At 33.6% G+C, this 22,164-nt stretch overlaps 2 protein-coding genes across 4 annotated transcripts; one reads left to right on the forward strand and one right to left on the reverse strand.

Annotated features, from left to right (window-relative positions):
• Positions 1-2,289: 2,289 nt before the first annotated feature.
• On the reverse strand, positions 2,290-9,597 carry LOC108453877 (protein EARLY FLOWERING 3-like). Of its 3 annotated transcripts, none has more exons than XM_053030804.1 (5): positions 8,639-9,578; positions 7,612-8,435; positions 5,733-5,784; positions 4,560-5,614; positions 2,290-2,837 (listed from the first exon to the last, which is right to left on the reverse strand). In XM_053030804.1, exons 1-4 carry the CDS (start codon positions 8,852-8,854, stop codon positions 4,598-4,600), a joined length of 2,109 nt encoding a protein of 702 aa, XP_052886764.1. In that variant the 5' UTR covers positions 8,855-9,578; the 3' UTR covers positions 2,290-2,837; positions 4,560-4,597. The 3 variants fall into 3 exon arrangements, with proteins under 3 accessions (XP_052886764.1, XP_052886765.1, XP_017607725.1); XM_053030805.1 differs by lacking the exon at positions 2,290-2,837 and adding an exon at positions 3,123-3,366; XM_017752236.2 differs by lacking the exon at positions 2,290-2,837 and having other exon boundaries at positions 4,300-5,614; positions 8,639-9,597.
• A 2,821-nt stretch (positions 9,598-12,418) lies between these two features.
• On the forward strand, positions 12,419-17,473 carry LOC108453066 (protein EARLY FLOWERING 3). The gene is made up of 4 exons (XM_017750965.2): positions 12,419-13,330; positions 13,525-14,357; positions 16,090-16,141; positions 16,259-17,473. The coding sequence occupies exons 1-4, from the start codon at positions 13,115-13,117 to the stop codon at positions 17,276-17,278; spliced, it is 2,121 nt and encodes a 706-aa protein (XP_017606454.1). The 5' UTR covers positions 12,419-13,114; the 3' UTR covers positions 17,279-17,473.
• The last annotated feature ends 4,691 nt before the right edge of the window (positions 17,474-22,164 follow it).

A 22,164-nucleotide genomic window follows, 5' to 3' on the forward strand; every position in this document is an offset into this window, starting at 1 on the left:
GGATGATGGGAACCCTTCGGGTCCCTAAAGAGAACAAAAATATGTTTGCACTTAAGTTATCAAATATTAGACAAACTGGTTAGTGGTGGGGGACTGGGGATCGATCAAGTGTATTGATTCGATGAAAATTATGGACCAATGTCCACAGCTTTTTCACCAATGCTAATGGATTGGAATCTCTAATTGGTCTACCAAGTTGATTAATAAAACAGAATAGAACTTCTAATTCAAAGGGAAATTGAGTGCGATAGCTTTCCATATATTATTACAACTTTGGTTGATGGAGAATATTGTCAACAATGCTTTATGTATTTTAATTCTTTATCCTCCCATATTTTCAATTATATCGATGTAAAAATTTTCGATATAATTATACTTTTCATGCAGGTAAATTTTAAATAAATCTAATATCATTATCATATCAATCAATAAGCTATGGCCAGCTAAAAGGTAATCCAGGACTCCGCTGCTTTGGTCACCATATTTTCTACCAGATGTTGTAGATGATGGCGATTTAGTAGAAAAAGTATAGTCATCCCCTGTTGGAGGTGTTGTATGTCAGATCGTAACGGTTCCAACCTCCGGTTAGTGTTGACATGATTGTGAAAATTTGCTTTCCACTGCTTATTAGGAGTCTTGCAACACCAACACATGATACTGAGATTATGAAAGCGAAATAAGATAGAACGTACCAATAACAGTCGACAATGTAGTTTTGAGTCTCCTTTAATCGTCCTCCATATGATTATTTGACTGCCTTTGGCATCCATGGCTAGGGCTGCACCACCAGTTAGGCCAGTACTATGATTGGAATGCCTCCTCAATACCAGATGCCTGACATCGTAGTGAGTAGACAGTGCAGTGGTCATGTTGGACGGTAGATTCTTCCTGAAAAGCTCTCAAGATATAAATGGCAAAATAGTTAGCCTGAAGAATACACTTCACTGGAGAAGGTTTTGTGTGCGAAAAACACATACAATTCGACTTTTCCAGATAGTCTAAACGTTTGGAGCAATATAAGAAAGAAAATGCCTGATTCGTCGAGTCCTGGTGGAATATCGTATTCAATATTTGGTACAGCCATAGTTAGATACTAGCTTCTTCAATGGTGTCGAGTCTAAAATTCATGTGCCTTCCAAACCAAATAGCCTTCGCGAAAGAACACTCTTTGAACAAATGGTTCACTGACTCAGATTCCCTTTGGCACATGGGGCAGATATCATTTTCAGCAATGCCTTGCTTTTTGAGTTCAACATACAAGGGCAAACAATTATTTAACAACTTCCAAACAAATATTAGTACTTAATATGGTAATCTCAATTGCCATAGCTTTCTCCAATTGAGGTGTTGGTTGGTAGGTAAGGAATGAGGGAATGGTCCGTAGCTAGTCATAAGCACTTTTAACAGAAAAATTACCGCTATGATTGTATTTCCAGACAAATTTATCCTTACCTCCAACCATGGAAAACCCCCGTGAACACAACTCTTAGAGTGTATCCCACATTTGATTATTAGAGTCTATGTATCTGTGACAAGTAGTACTATAGGGCAAATAATTGGGATTAGTTTGGTGAACAAAAGAATTGGATAGAATAACAACATTTTCCCTTTCCCTTTTACAAATATCACGTCCGCATGGAAGGTTGTTCCAAAACCAAGAGTCAGATTGCCAGAGGCGCAAATCAAGAAAATGTTGATCGTGACAATATTTCCGAAATAAGATGCTTTAGGTAAAGTTCTCCTGTTCTATTAGCATTCTCCAAGCTTTCTTGCAGAGAAGAGCTTCATTTAAGAGCTCGGTACCATGGACACCTAACCCACGTTGTTCAACAGGGGAGCATAATTTTTTCCAAGTTGACGTGTAATTTCCACTTGTTTAAAGCAAGACATGACATATAGAGGAATAGATGACAACGCAAATTTTATAAGATTATATCTTCCCCGTAGAGACAGTCACTTGGCTTCCCATCCTGCAAGCTTAGTCTGAAGTTTGTGGATCATATGACGAAAGGTATGACAGATAGCAAATTTACCTTTTAATTTCACCGAGAGATTCTAAATCTCTTTATAACTACTTATTCGATGAAAAAGACATGATGAATGGTTTCATATATTTAGTGATTCTGAAATTAATTTCTTAAATACCAAAAATAAATAATATAGCCAAATATGAAATTGTCATGATAAGAAAAATAAAGTGATACTGTAATTTAACAATAGTAGAAAAGATATCCTTAATTACATTCTTTTGTAAAGGAATAGATAATTGAACATGATAGTAATGCGGTATAGACAATTAACATAATTATGTTGAAAATTTAAAAATTCAAAGATAGATACAAGCCTATAGTATTTGACAGTCTAAAGAGATTACAATACTGTGTAAGAACACGCATAATGCCCTAACGAGAATATGTAATAGCATTAAAGAACAAGTATTCGTCATTTGCAAATAGGAGATGGGAGACGGGAGGACATGTCCTTGCGATACAAGTACCCCGTATCACTTGCTCAATCCAGCTTTTAAGAGCAATAAAGAAGTATATTTTGACAAAAGGGATCTCCCTAACGTAGGCCTCTACTAGGGACAAAAGGCTCCGTACGACTACCATTAATGAGGACTTGATATGTTACTGAACTAATGCATTGGTGGACAAGCTGCTACCAATGCTTGTTAAATCCCATGATTTCCATTACACAAAGCAAGAAATCCCGACTTATGCGACTACACGTCTATTTCGAATACCCTTCCCTGTCTTCTTTCACTTGATGGTATAGATTAGTTCACTCCCGAGCAGCACGTTATCCATGATGTCTCCACCTTGAATGAGTGCATTCTGAAAAGGGGTAATTAACTGCTTCATGAAAGGCTTTAATTGATTAATTAACATTATAGACTACATCCTACATGTCATGTTACAATGACTAATTCGTCAAAAATCTATGGTGAATTCAATTGTTAAATTTATTGGTACATATAAAATTTTGAATTGATCCAATATTTTTATCATATAGATTTAAAATATAGTTTATATTAATATATATTTATTAGTTAAAAGTATTTTATATAATAGAAATAATTAAAAATTTAAATTTACTCCCAACTTTAAATAAATAAAACATGAAATGTGGCAATTAAATTAATGGTAGAAAAATTGTTTGATCCACCAAAGTTTTAATAATATATGGAAACTCAATTTCCTTTTTAATTAGAAGTTGTATTCTGTTTTATTAATCAGACCACTTAGAGAATCCAATCCATTAGCATTGGCCAAAAAGCTGAGGACATTGCTCATCCAATCAACACCGTTGATCGATCCCCAATCCCCACCACTCTCCACCAAAGATTGAAAGTAGAAATGAAAGCTGACGACAGAAACCAAACGTTTATGCTTTAGGTTTTTTAAGTTTTAATACTTATAAGTTTGAGTATCACCATTTAAACTACACTATTAGTTAAATTATGCGTAGTTTTCATTTCGATCACTTAATTAAAAACTATAATTTGATCACTCATATTTTCACTTTATCTATTTTTTCAATTTTATCATCTTATATACAATTAAGGGCAAATTAACATAAAAATTGAGTACTAAAATTATTATACCAACTAAAATATGGGTGACTATCAAATGACCAAAATAAAACTTACTCTTAATTTAATTAAATAACTAATAGTGAAATTTACCATAATTTCAATTAATACCTAATCACTAACAAAAAGAAAAAAGAAAAGAAAAGGATACACTAGTACTAAATAGAACTATGAATAATTTGTTCATAAAACCAAACCAAACCAAACCAAAACCAAACCATGTGAGGTTGTAATCAAAATAGACAATCACAAAAATGAAATTAGGTATTAGTATGTATTGATATCAATATATTTCTAAATTTGTCAGTGCTTTTGAATAATTTTCATAGATATATAAATTATTTTTGAATATAATAATTTAATATACTAAACTTAATCAAATGATTATATTTTAATTTAAATGAAACAATAAAAATAAGGATAAAAAGTAAAAAGTCGATTTAAAACATTAAAAACTTGTACCAATCGGTATGAACCACTCACCGGTACAAGACAATATTGATCGAAATGAAGTTTATACTAGTTACTAATGATTTAAAACCAAAATGTATATACACGGACTAATACAATTATACCGGAACGATACCTACTATCATGGCTGCAATGTAATGAAGCATATGGTTGAAAGAAGAAAACTCAAGAAATTAAAACTAGTTTGCACTAAAAGAACCTATTGAATCAATGATATAATAAAGAGAAGGACATTCAAAAGAAGTCATCAGATATTATAATTATACCATCATGTTCAAGGAGCTTATGTTTCTCATAAAAGGGTCTTGAATCAGCCTAAAAAATGCAGAGATGAAACAAAATTCATATTACATTGACTTGTAATCTCTCAAACATATATCTACATATGAATAAACTATAACCAGAAAATATGTAAGAAAATGTTGCACCAAAATGTAAGAGATAATATTGTTCAAGCAGCACACATAGGTAGATGGAGTCCAAGATGATTTACCGGTAATGGTTTTGTTTGATATGTAAAGCAAGCTCATCTTAGTCCCGTTGCTTTCTCTCTTTCTGTATAGATTGGAAAATACGTGCCGCCGATTCAGTGGCTGACCTTGGATTATGAGGCACAACTCGTATCACTCTCGCCCTCTGGTCAGTTTCGCGAGGCTTCAAGGCTCCCTCCAGATTGGCTGGAGCTGTAGGCAGAAGTGAAGGTGTATTTTTCCCTTCAGCGGTGCTACGGGTCCCATCTTTCTCTGTTCTCTCACTGGGACTGCTTGCAGTACATCGTTGTTGCTCAGCATCTTTAGATGCTTGAAACTTCGTGACAGGAGGAATAGCACCATTCTTCTCGTTCGGCAGATTAGATGAACTTTGTTGCTGCATGTTGAAGTTAGCTCCACTTCCAGATAACTGGCCACTTTGGGCATGGGACCCTGCTCCGGCAAATTGGTTCATCTGTTCCATGGCAGACCCTGAGAATGCTGGATTCATGACTGGCATACCATAAGGAGGAAAGTAAGAGTGACCGCCTAAAGTAGTGCCTGGTAGAACCCCAAGTCCTTGATGAGGAGTTGGAACTCCGTAAGCTGAGGTCATGAAGTTTCCGGCCACTGGATTTTGTCCAAAAGGCCCACAGCCTCCACAAGCAGATTCCATGAATCCAGGTCCCGGATAGGGCTTGAATATCAGTCCTTCAGAGGGGGACATGACAGGGACCAGCCACTGGTGCCCGAGCATTTGATTGAAACACCAAGGGTTCATTTTGTTATCACCATTAGCTGGAGAAGGTGGTGGATTTCCAAGGAAAGGCCCATTATTTGAAGGCTGACTACCATTTTTCACAGAAGAGAGGGATGTCCTACCAACCGCATTTTCTGCTGAACATTCCATTTTATAACTTATCTTCTCAGCATCATCTTTGCGCTTATTTTGTGGCACTGGTTTTACAGTTAACTCTTGAGGAAGCTTCTTTACAGGAGAGTCTTTGAAAGAAGGTTTGCTCAGATATGCTGCATCCTCAAGCAAGAGATGTGGCGATCCAGCAATTAACCTCTGAACCTGTTTCAACCCAAAGTATGAAGCATTTTAACTGTATATATTCAAGTATCTTCATGTGTATGCATGTATCCATATAAGAACCGGAAGAAATGGATAAACAAGTCAAGGATCACCTTACCTTAATCAGCCTATGTAACTCAAACACTTGTACGGCAAATACTCTTTGTTGACTGTAGAGAGTAATAGGAGTTTATCAACAAAATGTTGCAGAGGTCATAATAAACAGTTTTAACAGAAAAAACTGCTGGCAGGTAAAAGGGGAAGATCAACTGGATACTCATCACAATAATGCTTGAAAGCATCAACTGGACACAGTTTTGATATTATGCATACAAAAATTGCTTCACATGAGGGTCAAGGTTGCTAAAGTAGTTCACAGGCAAAGAGTTTAAGCTTATTATTCCTCACTTTTCCTCAAATCCTTGTTTTATGATTTGGGGAGGGGTGGTTTGTAACTCATTCACAACTGAATCTCCATGGGATGAAACCTTCTAAAATAACATCAGGCTCAACAACATACCTCATGCACTTTGTAGCAATTAGATATTTCTAAAGCAGAATCCAACAAATAGAAGTCAATTTCATGCAAACAAATATGCTAGCATTATGTTGAAGAAAACACCAAAATAAACAACCTAGCTATATCTATAATAGTCAATCAGAAAAATTCTTCAATGTTACCTTTGAATCGGCCAAATATAAAAACATTAGTTTCAGTACAATAAAATCAAAGCCAAAGCCACATGCAATTGTTGCAAATAGAATATTATCAATTTACAGAATGTACACAAACAGATATTTCCTTGCATAGACATATGTGCAAAATTGAGTAAAACATATTGTAGATGTACAACAATTAGCAGCTGAAACATAGGATGGAACTATTAATCTAAACTGCAGTAGACCTATAGATCCCAATACCGCATAAATCCTTCACCACAAAGGCCCAAAATATCAAGCTAGACAAAATCCCTTTTGCCAAAATATCCATCACCAACTTATAAAGAATTTAAAACATTTCCCAGTTAGCCTCCACTGAGATCCACCCAACATTAGCTCCAGGGATAATCCTCCGTTGCTCCTTCTCCTGCTCGAGACCTCAGGATAAAAGGTGAAGAAAGCTGCACCAACCCAAGACAAGATTATATCTCAAATGAAGATAAGCAGACGCGGAACAAGAGGAGTTCTGCTGTCTCAGTTGTTGCTTGCACAAATTAGGATAGCCCTCTCCCTGCTAGAAGATGATCCAAGGTTAATACGTTATTGAGGGCCTCTGAACACATAAAAATGCCACTTTGAGCAGAACTCCAGATCATTACTTCTCCCTCCTTCAAAGCCATATTACCATGCTCCATAATATATCATTTATTCCATATTCTACTGTCAGTAACCTAAATTGCATTCGGCATACTAAAGTCTAACTTTAACCTGTGATAACAACTAGAATGGTGATCCTCGTCAATGTCCAATTTTAGTTTCAACCAAGAGAAAATATTTAAAATGCTTACTGTCTTTACAGCTATTTCTAATTGTCTAACTTTCATAATGATTGAAAGCAATGCTTCTATTTCTACAAAATAACCATGGGGCTAAAAGTTACAGCTTGATACTGTAACAAGTGAGAATACAATAGAACAAACCTCAGAACATTTAATCACATTTAAACTAATAGTAACATACCATTCAATTAAATTATCATGAAAACATTGCATGGATAAATTCTATGTCAATATATCAAATCAGGACAATAATTTCACTATTGGACCGGGCATCACATTGAATCATCTAATCTTAATATAGACTACACCTCTTGTTCCACCCCTCCTCCTAAGGGACCTAAAAAGTTTCTTGTTTAAGTTCTCATTCTCAAAGGCACAAAACTTGCAATGTTTTTTCGTCAGATGTACGAGTGCATAATCTGAGTAAGTATTCACAGAGATAAAAATCCAGAAAAGTGAAAAAAATTCAAGACGGTATACTTAACGATGAATGCTTACTTAACAATAGCTCTTCTTGCTTTCCAGAAACGCTTCTGACCTATTATTCCCACCACGTCATCAGGAGAGATATCCAAGCCTGATACAGTATCCACTGCAGAGGTCTCAGAGACATCATCGCTTTTATCTCCATTTGCCCACTGCAGTGAGCCACAAGGCTTGTCTTCATGGCATTCACTGTCATTATTAGTTTCATCAGGAACACTGCGATTCCCCTCTGAATAAGACAGACTTCTCTTCCGGGAAAGGGTTCCCTCACCAATTTCTTTCATCAAGGAATCAGCACATCCATTATCAACTGGTCGTCGGTCAGCTCTCAACTTTTCTACCAAGCAAGTATCAATTTCACGTGAACCACTTAATCCAGATGCTGGAATCTCTTCACAATATTGATCAGGGGACCCATTGTCCTCTTTGGCATATCCATCAATCTTTTCTCTAGTTGATGAATTTGCAACAGGTTTTATTGAGCGCTCCCTACTTGAGCACACTTGAAAGCTCCCTTCACTCTGATCTCTTACCCCCTTTCTTGAACTGACACCAGAAGAGCTACATCGATTTGGTTCATTATCACGAACATTACAGGTCTTTTCCCCATCAAACCCTTCCTTATTTTTGCAATGTTGTAGACCCGTCTCTGAATTAACAAAAACAGGAACCAAGAAATCATCTTCATCTCCAACCTTCTTTCTTGGTTCAAGGCGTGCCATTGGAGCATTTACACTTGCTCCTCCAAGCTGTCGTGTATGAATCTTCTCGGCCTGATTAGTAGATGCCGAATGCGATACACGAGAAGGAAAAGGCCTATTTTGAAGGCTACTTCCCTGCAGGCATCAACCAGTTACAGAATGAACCACCATGACTACAAAATCACTATAATTCACGTTTCATTTGCCTAAATACTAAGGAAATAACTAATCCCTCACCAAACCCACAACAGATATATAAAACAAGTCATAAAGAAAGGAATTATGAACCAATAAGAATAACAAAGAGACATGTAGATAAATTGCAAACACACACCAACCTGGCTTGTGGAAGTAGGAGGAACCAAATTTTTTGAATTACTCGTGTTAAGAGGCAAGAGGCCAGGGTTAAACCTCTGTGAGGGAATACTCAGCTGCTCATAAAGGGCCATCTTATTCCTTGGAGGAGCCCTCGGCCCTCCTCTTTCTGTATCATTAACATGAAGCCTAGGGAACATAGGCTCCATATTCTTCTCATCATTTTTCCCTCTTTTCATTTATCTTGTTTTCGATGTCAAAATTTCAACCCAAATAAAAATAACACAATTACCAAAACCCACTTTTGCATAAAATTCACAAGATACCTAATGAACTACATCACCAAAATTAGAACCCACCACTAAAAGCTCAAAATTTAACAAACCCATAAAGCAATAACTTAAATCGGTCGGTACCCAGACTTCAAAATGCACCTTTGACTCGGATTGAACAGTCTTTACAATAACGCAGAGAATAACCAGATCGGACAATGGTGATTTGCAACTCAAACGAAGAAAAAGGGGAACAAGAAAATAAATTAAGGAAATAAAGAATCGTTTGGATATGGAAAAACTAAAAATGGTATAGTTGATAAAGAGAAGACAGATTAAATGAAAACGGTGAGAAAGGAGAAGGAAATTGAAGAGTAAGGTTAGGGATTTCTATGAAGAACAAGAAAAAGAGGCAACCATGGTAGGTCTGAGAAAAGGGAAAAGCGTTTAGATTTCGGGCCCACTTTTGGATGGAACTAGAAGCTCCTTTTCCTCCTGGATTTTCTATATTTTACTCTCTGCCATGGTTGGCCCCCAACAATTCTTATCCATTTGAAATTTTTTAACCATTGAGTACTTTTCTTGCAAAAATACCCTCCTACCCACAATTGGATTTTGCGTTCACGTTTGGCACCATTTCTCGCTTAGACCTTTTTAAGTCTTTCTCCATGGCGTCTTCCTGTTTTAATAAGGGGGTAAATCGGTGAACCACTTTGATTCATTTAACTATTAGTGTTTTTTTTTGTGTTTCCTCAATATTACAAAAATTTTCTATGGTCCGGACTATCCAATTCAACGTGACTTGAAAAATAAGAAGATTTAGATAAAAATATAAGTTAAAAAATAGATTTTAACGAAAAATAAGATCTATTTAAAAAATAGATCAAGCCTCATGTAAGATTTTTTGGTCGAGGCTTAACTCAAATTTGCAATAAAAAAAATCAGGTGTTTTACTATTGCTTTCTCACTTTTTACTACTGTTTTGCTATCATTTCACTATTATATTGCTATTATTTTGTTGTTAATGTTGCTACTATTTTAGAGGTATTTGCATGTTAAATTGCACTTTATGTTAGTGTTATCTAAGTATAAATATTTTTTAATTTATTTTCAATTTATTGGGAACATTTATTTTAATACTTTTTGTATTTAAAAAATTATATAAAAATAAAAGTTAAAAAAATTAATACAGGTGGGCCAAGCCCAAATTTTAGTATTTTTATTAAGGTTGGGTATTGGAAAAAATTTAGGCTCATTTTTCAGGCTGAGTCAAGCTCTCAAATAAATAAAATGAGAGTAATAAAAGATCGAACAAAAAAGCTCTTAGAGAATATTTACAGGAGAAATAAAAGAATAAATATTTGAATAATTTTCTCTTGATCTTGATGCTTGGATATCTCTCTATTGAGTCTTGAAGTGTATTTTTATTAATGAACAAATATGTGAACGTTTATAATTGTTGGATATGAATTCTAATCGTTGGAAGCATTAATTCCGGGCTTGAAGATTCCCTCTACAATGTATGTCTTCAGACTTAACAATATGTCTTGAGACGTGGCTAAAAAATAGCTATTATATAGCCATTGGCAAGTTGAGACATGAATAGTGTGTCTCAAGACAATTAACCAATTGTCTCTAGACATGCTACACAATGTCTCAAGACAGACAGCTCTTGAAGTATATTTTTGCTTCGAATTTTTATGTCTATAGACATACATCTTAAAATTTGCATATCAAAATCTCTTAAAAATATTTTATAACATCTTAGTATTAACTTAAAAATATTCAGATAAATTAAAACATATTTGAAACATATTTTTAAGTATTTTATAAATTTTCGGAAATGTTTTGATAAAAGTTTGAATCATATTAATAGAATTTTCAATTGTTTTTTATGATACCCTTTGCCTAGCAAGTGGAAATTGAGCTTCCAAATAATGAGGAGAGAACCCCCATCAAATCTCTAAAGCCAGTAGAAGAAGGAGATTGAATTGGGGAATTTCCAATTTCAATCCAACTACCTAATTAGCCAGACCCAATCCAAACCACAAAGCTCATATAATGATAGAAGACATAGAAACTGAGGGAAATTTGACATCAACACACTAGCAATTGAGTAATTAGAATTTGGGGATTTAGGGTTTGCTGGCCTTAACGAGAGGTAAAAACTATTAAGATGATTAAAGAAACAAAAATGTGGAAGCTAGAGAATTATTTTTGTTTTACTAAAGACATCAACATTTATTTATGATTATATTTTTGTAAACTCGAGAAAATATATATTTAACTAAAAAATTTTATATATGTATTTTGAAAAGTAAATTTAGCTGTATATGTCTTACTTTGTTTAATATTATTTTTTTATAATTCAAAAAATACGAATTTCAATAATTGTATCTTATCTCGATTGGCATGGACTTTGTTACCAATAGAGAAGGACGTGGATTCGAGATTTATGGATTGAAGAGGGCTATTGATAATTCTAGATATTGTGTAAAAAATAGATACAATCTTATTAAAAATACAAATTTCAATGCATTCAAATATTTACTATATTTTATTTTGAAAATTACGGTGTTAGACTTAGTATAAACTTATTATAAAAATAAATAAATTCATTATTAAATTAAATTAAAAGATCAGTATTATTATTAAAATAGAAAGAGACCAAAAAGAAAAAAATAGGTTGTGTTTGTCTCACTCAAAATAATTTTCAAAAATAGATTGAATTTTTGAAAATTTTAGTATCTTTGAATAATTCTTTGTTAAATATTTTCACAGTTTGAAAAGTTTTCTGAAAATCATTTTTTAAAACATGTTTTCAATGAAACAAAATTAATATAAATTTATATTTGTCACAGAATATATTTAACAACGGAAATTTATTTTATAATAAGATGATATTTTATAATAACTAATATCTTATATAGATTTAATAATAATGAATGTCTAAATAAAATTTAATTTGAAGTTATAAGAGAGTGAATGGTACAACATCGAAAATGGAAAGGATAAATAAAATTAAACGGGATTTAAAATACCTATATTTATATTATTAAATTATTCATATTTTATATTATAAAACATTTATTACCTAATATATATTTTCTAGAAAATAAATTTTAATATAATTCAATTACTAAAATATTAATAGAAAATTTCAATAAAATATTATGAATATTACTTAAAATTTAAAATTGTTACGGATGTAAAAATTATTATTGAAATAAATTTGTAATATTAAATAATTTTACTAAAATAATTTATGTTAATAATTTATTTATGATTAAAATAGAAATGTGAATGATTAATACTATTGAAAATTATTATATTTAATAATATTTTAAATTTTTAAAAATTTAGATTAAAACTTTATTAATATAATAATATTTGGTTATATAAAATGAATTTACGACTTTTTTCAGGAAATGATATACATTTTCAAAAAGAAAAATTGTCAATAAATTATTTTGTATTCACTCGTTTATTTTGAAAAAATTGATCAGAAATTATTTTCTATTAAACAATTATAAAATAATAATTTGTATAGAGTTATTTTGGGTGAAATAAAGGCATGAAAAAATGGTGCCAAACGTGAAGGCAAAATCCAATGGTGGGTAAGGAAGGGTATTTTAGCAGGAAAAGCACTGAATGGTTATAAAATTTCAAATGGATAAGAATTGTTGGAGGCCAACAATGGCAGAGAGTAAAATATTGGAAATCCACGAGGAAAAAGGAGCATCTACTTCTACTTCCATCCAAAAATGGGCCCATAATCTAAACGCTTTTCCCCTTCTCTTAGACCAACCATGGTTTCCTCTTCCTCTTCTTCATACAAATCCCTAACCTTACTCTTCAATTTCCTTCTCCCATCTCACCCTTTTCATTGAATCTATCTTCTCTTTATAAACTTTACCATTTTTAGTTTTTCAATATCCAAACTATTCCCCTTTTCCCCCTTTTCTTCGTTTGAGTTGCAACTCACCATTTCCCATCTGGGTATTCTCTTCGTTATTGCAAAGACTGTTCAACCCGAGTCGAAGGTGCATTTGGAGTCTGGGTATCGACCAATTTACGTTATTGCTTTATGGGTTTGTTAAAATTTGAGCTTTTAGTGGTGGGTTTTAATTTTGGTGATGTGGTTCATTAGGTATCTTCGTGAATTTTGTGTAAAATTGTGTTGTTATTATTATTTTGGTTGAAACTTTGATATAGTAAACAAAATAAATGAAGAGAGGAAAAGATGATGAGAAGAATATGGAGCCTATGTTCCCTAGGCTTCATGTTAATGATACAGAGAAAGGAGGGCCGAGGGCTCCTCCAAGGAATAAGATGGCCCTTTATGAACAGCTAAGTATTCCCTCACAGAGGTTTAACCCTGGCCTCTTGCCTCATAACGCAAGTAATTCAGGCAGTTTGGTTCCTCCTACTTCCACAAGCCAGGTTGGTGTGCGTTTGCAATTTATCTTGTGTCTCTTTGTTTTTCTTATTGGCTCATAAGGGATTAATTCCTTTATTTATGACTTGTTTTTATACATCTGGTGGGGATTTTTTGAGGGATTAGTTATTTCCTTAGTATTTATACAAATGAAACGGGAACTATAATGGTTTATGCTGTAACTGGTTGATGCCTGCAGGGAAGTAGCCTTCAAAATATGCTTTTTCCATCTCATGTATCGCATTTGACATCTACTAATCAGGCTGAGAAGATTCATACAGGCCAGCATGGAGGAGCAAGTGTAAATGCTCCTATGGCACGCCTTGAACCGAGAAAGAAAGTTAGAGATGAGGATGATTTCTTGGTTCCTGTTTTTGTTAATTCAGAGACAGGTCTACAACATAGCAAAAATAAGGAATGGTTTGATGGGGAAAAAGCCCGTAATGTTCATGATAATGATCCAAATCGGTGTAGCTCGTCTGGTGTCGGTTCAAGAAAGGAGGTAAGAGATCAGAGTGAAGGGAGCTTGCAAGCATGCTCAAGTAGGGAGCGTTCAATAAAAACTGCTGGAGATTCATCAACTAGAGAAAAGATTGATGGATGTGCCAAAGAGGCCAATGTGTCCCCTGATCAAGGTTGTGGAGAGATTCCAGCATCTAGATTAAGTGGATCGCATGAAAATGATGCTTGCTTGGTAGAAAAGTTGAGAGCTGGCAGACAACCAGTTGATAATGGATGTACTGATGATGATGTTGCCTTGGTGAAAGTGATTGGTGACGGAATTCTTTCTCGGAAGAGAAGCCTGTCTAATTCAGAGAGGAATCACAGTGTTCCTGATGAAACTAGTAATGACAGTGAATGCCATGAAGACAGGACTTGTGGCTCACTGCAGTGGGCAAATGGAGATAAAAGCGATGATGTCTCTGAGACTTCTGTGGTGGATACTGTATCAGGCTTGGAAATCTCTCCTGATGATGTGGTGGGAATAATAGGTCAGAAGCGTTTCTGGAAAGCAAGAAGAGCGATTGCTAAGTAAGCATTCATTGTTAAGTATATTGTCTTGGATTTTTTCACTTTTCTGGTTTTTTATCTGAGGGTACTTCTTCTTTTTCTGTGAATACATACTCATATTATATACTTGTATATATGACGACAAAACAGTGCAAGGTTTGTGCTTTTGAGAATGAGAACTTATACAAGAAACTTTTAGGTCCCTTATGAGGAGGGGTGGAACAACAGGTCTAGTCTATATTAAGATTAGATGATTCAATGTGATGCCTGGTCCAGTAGTGGAACTTTTTTTGATTGATATATTGACATAGACAGAATTTATCCATGCGATGTTTTCATGAAAATTTAATTGAATGGTGTGTTACTATTAGTTTAAATGTGATTATATGTTCTGAGGTTTGTTCTATTGTCTTCTCTCTTGTTACAGTATCGAGTTGTAACTTTTAGCCCCATGGTTGTAAAGACATTATGCATTTTAAATATTTCCTCTTGGCTGAAACTACAATTGGATATTGACTAAGATCACTATTCTAGTTGTTATCACAGGTTAAAGTTGACTTTAATATGCTGAATGCAATCTAGATTACTGATAGTAGGAATATGGAATAAATGCTATATTATGGAGCATAGTAATATGGCTTTGAAGGAGGGAGAAGTAATGATCTGGAGTTCTGCTCAAAGTGGCATTTTTATGTGTTCAGAGGCCCTCAATAACATGTTAGCCGTGGATCATCTTCTAGCAGGGAGAGGGCTATCCTAATTTGTGCTACCAACAACTGAGACAGTGGAACTCCTTTTATTCCTTGTCTGCTCATCTTCATTTGAGATATATTCTTGTCTCGGGTTGGTGCAGCTTTCTTCACCTTTTATCCTGAGGTCTTGAGAAGGAGAATGAGCAAACGGAGGATTATCCCTGGAGCTAATATTGGTGGACCTTGGAGGAGGCTAACTGGGAAATGTTTGAAAAATTTTTAAGTTGGTGATGGATATTTTGGCAAGAGGGATGTTCTCTAGCTTGATATTTTGGGTTTTGTGGTGAAGGATTTATTCGGTTTTGGGATCTATAGGTCAATTGCAATTTAGATTAATAGTTCTGCCCTATATTTATTTGGTTTTGGTGAAGGATTCACTTGATTTTGCACATATATCTATGCAAGAAAAATATCTGTTTGTGTACATTCTGTAAATTGATAATATTCTATTTGCGACAAAAGCATGTGGCTTCAGATTCAATTTTATTCTACTGAAACTAATGTTCTATATTTGGCTGCTCCAAAGATGACATTGAAGAATTTTTCTGATTGACGTTTATAGATGCCTTCAGATTGATTATTTTGGTGTTTTCTAGCATATCTGTTTGCATGAAATTGACTTCTGGTTGTTGGATTCTGCTTTACAAATATGTAATTGCTTCAAAGTGCATAAGGTATGTTGTCGAGACTGAGATTATTTTAGAAGGTTTCATCCCTTGGAGACGTGGTTGTGAATGAGTTACAAACCACCCCTCCCCAAATCATAAAACAAGGATTGGAGGAGAAGTGAGAGAGTTAACTGCTTTAGCGACTTTGACCTCATATGAAGCAATATTTGTATGCTAAATATCAAAACTGTATCCAGCTGATGCTTTCAAGCATTATTGTGATGAGTATCTAGTTGATATTCCCCTTTTACTTGCCAGCAGTTTATTCTGTTAAAACTGTATTATTATGACCTCTGCAACATTTTGTTGATAAACTCCTGTTACTCTCTACAGTCAACAAAGAGTATTTGCTGTACAAGTGTTTGAGTTACATAGGCTGATTAAGGTAAGGTGATCCTGACTTGTTTATCAATTTCTGCTGGTTCTTATATGGATACATGCATGCACATGAAGATAATTGTATTTATACAGTTAAAATGCTTCATACTTTGGGTTGAAACAGGTTCAGAGATCAATTGCTGGATTGCCACATCTGTTGCTTGAGGATACTGCATATTTGAGCAAACCCTCTTACAAAGACTCTCCTGGGAAGAAGCTTCCACCAGAGTTAATTGTAAAACCAGTGCCCCAAAATAAGCGCAAAGATGAAGCTGAAAAGCTAAGTCATAAGATGGAATGTTCAGCAGAAAATGCGGTTGGTAGGACATCCCTGTCTTCTGTGAAAAATGGTAGTCAGCCTTCAAATAATGGGCCTTTCCTCGGAAATCCACCACCTTCACCAGCTAATGGTGATAAAAAAATGAAACCTTGGTGTTTCAATCAAATGCTCGGGCACCAGTGGCTGGTCCCTGTCATGTCCCCTTCTGAAGGACTGATATACAAGCCCTATCCAGGACCTGGATTCATGGGATCTGCTTGTGGAGGCTGTGGACCTTTTGGACAAAACCCAATGACTGGAAACTTCATGACATCAGCTTACGGAGCTCAAGCTCCTCCTCATCAAGGACTTGGGGTTCTACCAGGCACTCCTTTAGTCGGTCACTCCTACTTTCCTCCTCGTGGTATGCCAGTCATGAACCCAGCATTCTCAGGTTCTTCCATGGAACAGATGAACCAATTTGCTGGAGCAGGGTCCCATGCCCAAAGTGGCCAGTTATCTGGAAATGGAGCTAACTTTAACATTCAGCAACAAAGTTCATCTAATCTGCCGAGTGAGAAGAATGTTGCTATTCCTCCTGTCGTGAAGTTTCAGGCATCTAAAGACACCGAGCAACAAAGATGTACAGCAAGCAGTCCAGGTGGGAGAGCAGAGAAAGACGGGACCTGTAATACTGCTGAAGGAAAAAATACACCTCTTATCCTTATAGCTCCAGCCTATCCACAGGGAGCCTCGAAGCCTAACGAAACCGACCAGAGGACAAGGGTGATACGAGTTGTGCCTCATAATCCTAGATCAGCCACCGAATCAGCAGCACGTATTTTCCAATCTATACAAAAAGAGAGAGCAACGGGACTAAGATGAGCTTGCTTTACATATCAAACAAAACCATTACCGGTAAATCATCTTGGACTCCATCTACCTAGGTGTGCTGCTTGAACAGTATTATCTCTTACTTTTTGGTGTAACATGTTCTTACATATTTTCTGGTTATAGTCTATTCATATGTAAATATATGTTGAGAGATTACAAGTCAATGTAATATAAATTTTGTTTCAACTTTGCATTTTAGGCTGATTCAAGAACCTTCTATGACAAACATAAGCTCCTTGAACATGTTGGTATGATTATAATATCTGATGGCTTCTTTTGATTGTCCTTTATTAGATCATTGGTTCAGTATATTGTTTTAGTATAAACTAGTAGTTTTAGTTTTAGTTTACATTACAACCGTGCTAGTAGGTTTCGTTTAGGTAGGTACCGATCGTATCAGCCGGTACTTATCGTTTTGGTTTTAAACCGTTAGTGTCAAAATTTCAGTGTATTTTCTGCCTGTTTTTTATTTTGACCAATATTGTTTTGTGCTAGTGCATAGTTCTTAATATTTTAAATCAAATTTTATATTTTTATTTTTATGATTACATTTTAAAATAAAATATAATCATTTAATTAAGTTTAATAAATTAATTAATTTATATATAAATATATTTATATGTATAATATATATATATATATATATATAGATAGATAGATATGAAAAGTACTTATAAAATATTAATAAATTTGAAAAGATATATCAAAATATATTGATATTAATAGATACTAAAATCAAAACAAAAACGATATGTTGATGGAAACAATACTATCTTATCTTAATTACAACCTCACATGGCTCAGTTTGACATAGTTCTAATTAGTTCCAGTATATTCAAAGAAAAAAAATTTAAGATGGTTGTTAATTGAAGTTTTGAAGTCAATGTTAAATGATAAAATCCCATATGGTTTTAATAGCGCTCTGGAATTAATATGGAAGAGTAGAATGAAACAATCAAGTTTTTTCACCAATAAACGATGCCTATTTTGATGTTTTGTCATGTGGTTTTTCTTCTTTTTAACTTTATTTTTATTCCTAACAAAATATTTGATACTCTGGTAATGAAGTTCTTATTAAAATAGTAATGATTTTATCTTTATAAATTTGAGAATATAAATTTAAATATTAAGTTGTACCAACTTCACGCATAAGATATGGGTTTATACCAAAATAAATAAATATAGTAGTAATGCTTTATTGCCAAATTATGCATTAATGCGAACAGTTCCAAGTATAGGTGATTTTATCTTTGGCTTAATTAACTCTTTTTTATCTAAATTCTATTGAAGTTTTATTTTTTAAGATATTAATATATGAATATTTTAAATTAAGAAAAATTATCTTTATTGAAGTTTTTAAATTTTACGTTGAAGGTTTAATAAATATATTATAAAATACAGTAAAAATAGTTATATAAATAAATGTGACACTTATTATACCTTTAGTCCGCTTGTGGAGTCTAATGTATCAAATAATTATTCTTATTCTTATTATTATTATTATTATTAAAATATTATTTTTAAATATTATTTTTATTATTAAAATCTATTTACAATTAGAAACCTATTGGACATCTCTAGTCACATGAGTTATTTTAAAGCTTATGAATTAGCTTCGAGCTAACATCGGAAAGAGAAGCCACACAAAGCTTCTGCCAATGAAGACCTATGGAAATGTGGACTGAAAGTGCTACTCCCAAGAAGTCTTCGCAATTCGAGAAGTTTGAGCACTCCTAGTGTATTTCCATTTTGTGCCAGCAACGAATTTATTGCTTTCTCACCACCCAACAAGCTCCTTCATCCCTGTAGCCTGGCAGGGCCTTGTCAAGGGTTTTTCAAGCTCTACATGGATGGATCTTGACGGGTAATTCGGATAGAGATGGGACGGTGCAATCATCAGTGGAAATTGGATAATCGGTTCTTACCGTCATATACCATTTGCTGGTCCAACTATGGGCAGTATGAGAGGGGCTTCAACTTGCTAGAGGGCCTTAACATTCCTAACCTTATTGAAGTTGATGCTATTATTGTGATAAATCTTATGCTAACTAACAGTAATTCGAAATTTGTTTTGTCTATTGAGTGATAAATGTAGGATACTTTAGATTTCTGCGAAACATAATTCACTCAAATATATCTTTAGGGAACGCAACAGATGCACAGTCACATTAGTAAGATTAGAAAGAGTTGAGAGAGATTGGTTCTTTTGGGAGAAGTCTTGAAAGTGTCGTTTGCCAGACAGTCGACCGATCTCCTAACAACCAATTGTATTGTCCACCAATAGGGTTCTATCTCTTGTACTTTTTTGAGGGCCAGCGTGCCTTAAGCACATGCTCAAGGGGCTTCCTTCTCAGAGTTAGGAATACTTTAGGCACGTGCACCTTTCATTGTTGAAAGGGGTCTACTCCTTCAGGAGAAGGTCTTTAAAGTGTAGTAACTTTTATTGTTGCGCCTTGGGCATGTGCTCACTGACACGTTCTTAATAAAGTACGAGAGACAAAACCTTCCAGTAAAGGACAATACCTTCGGTTGTTGGGGTACGGGTCAACTGCTTGGCGAATGGCACTTTGAAGACCTTTCCCAAAGGAGTCAACCCTCCCTCAACCACAACCGATTGCATGTAAGTCGCTTAGCCCAGGTGAGTTCTATAATTATTACACGCTCTATACTAACACCTCTCCTGTAACGACTTAATAGTCATGAATATCGAAAAATGTATTTTCAAGACTCCGTTTTCGTAAATTAGACTCGTAAATATTTACGTTAGTTGTGTAGTTAATTAGATTTTGGTTAAAAGAATTTGCTTAAATTAAGAGTAATTAGGTAAAATGACTAAATTACATATAGGGTGAAAGTTAAATATAGATTAAAGAAAAATTAAAGGGACTAAAGAAGAAATTATGCCATTTTTCTTAAATGTGGCGGCACATGTAAAAATCTATGTATAATAAAATATATTTAATGTTAAGAATATATATTATTATAATAATATACTATATAATAATAAAACAATTAAATAAAAGAAAAAGAAATAGTAAAAGAAACAACATAGAAATGAAATAGAAAGAAAAAAGGAAAGAAAAGGAGAAAGGCCAAAGCTAGGGATTTCAAAGTTTCAAGCTCAATTAGTTAGTCAATTTAGGCTCTTTTTCTTATAATTTTTATGTTTTTGAAATCCTGGTATTAAATACTATCGACTCATGTCAAAATTTTAGAAATTATTGAGTTTTTAAGTGTTGTCTATGTTGAATAATTTTAGTATTAGGGATTAAATTGATAGATTTTTAAGTTAGAAATGAAAAAAAAAGGTTTGAATTGTAGAATAAATTGTAAATTTTGAGTAATAGGACTAAATTGTGGAAAATTTAAAATTTAGGGATTTAAGTGAAATTAGGGAGTTAAATTTAGTTTAAAGTAGAATTTGCATGAAAATATAAGATTAATTGTGAAGAAATAAAATTAGTTTCGGTTTAGGAACTAAATTGAAATTTAGACAATATTTGAGTAAAAATTTAAGATAAAAATTTAAATATTCAATATGAAATTGAATTGTGTTGTATTGATGATTTTTAATTGTTTTAATTTCGTAACTAACGTCATACCAGAACTCCCGACTAAAAAGGGAAAAGACAAAGTCGATGAGGAATAACTCGAAATTTTTTATTAGGTACAGTGATTTTGAAGAGTTGTAATTGAGGTTGTGAGCATACATCTCATCACATCTTCAAGTGCCAAGAGGGTATGTTTTAAAATTTTGAATAGAATGACATGTACTTAGGAAGATCAAGTATGTTCCAAGTAGTAGGGACTAAAATATAAGTTATAAAAGTTTATTTTTTTTAATGTTCAAATGTATTAGTGATTAGCCAAAATCACTTTGGCACCAAATATAATATTCATATATCAGGTTCCTTGGGTTGAACCAGATATAATGGTGTTACATCTCCCTTGAGCCTTGTAAATCCACCAATTGAGGCGCTCTTGGCTATGTGAATCAAGCCCCCGAGTATGTGCTTATGCTATGCTAGCTAGCTCTCAGAAAAGTACAAAAGACAACCTCCGAACTTGAGGATAAAATAAGATTTGTCAAATTGATTAACTTAATTTTTTTCACTCAATTTAACTTGATTCTATCGAACGCTAATCAAACATGAAACTTCTCTTTTAATAAATGAGAGACATAACGAATTAGCTAAAAATATTATTGATTATATTAAAAGACATTATTAACTTAATGCACTTATACTATTAATTAAGCTTTTTATTGAGTTAGTATTATGAGTTAATCAGCACCAACACGATTAGAGAAATTAGAAAAATGTTCTTTTGTAATTAAAATAAGTTAATATTATATAGTATCTTTTTAAAAAAAGTAACAATAAAAAATTGTGTGTGGTGGGATTTAAACTTATACTATTTGAGTTAATAAAACACTAATTTTACTATTAAACTAGACCTAATTATGGGTTGGGCCACATGTCCAGGCCCGAAGGCCTACTCGAAAAGTGAAAGGGTTTGGGCAAAAATATAAACTAAAAAAATGAGTTTGGATAAAAAAAAAACCGTTTAGCCTCAAGCAAGATTCTTTTTTTACTAGGACCTGGTTGAATTTGACAATTTTTTCCTACTGTTGTTTGTTGCTATTTACAGCTGTTATGTTGTTTTTATGTTGTTTTGCTATCATTTCACTATTATATTGCTACTATTTTGTTGTTATTATTTGGATATTTGTATAAATATTATTTTATTTTTAATTTTGCTACTATTTTAGAAGTATTTACTTGTTAAGTTGCAACTATTTAGTGTTATTTAAGTATGACTTTTTAAATGTATTTTCAATTTGTTGGAAAACATTTATTTGAATGTGTTTAGTATAT

Source organism: Gossypium arboreum, chromosome 7 (assembly GCF_025698485.1).
Source record: "Gossypium arboreum isolate Shixiya-1 chromosome 7, ASM2569848v2, whole genome shotgun sequence".
Taxonomy (NCBI): Eukaryota; Viridiplantae; Streptophyta; class Magnoliopsida; order Malvales; family Malvaceae; genus Gossypium; species Gossypium arboreum.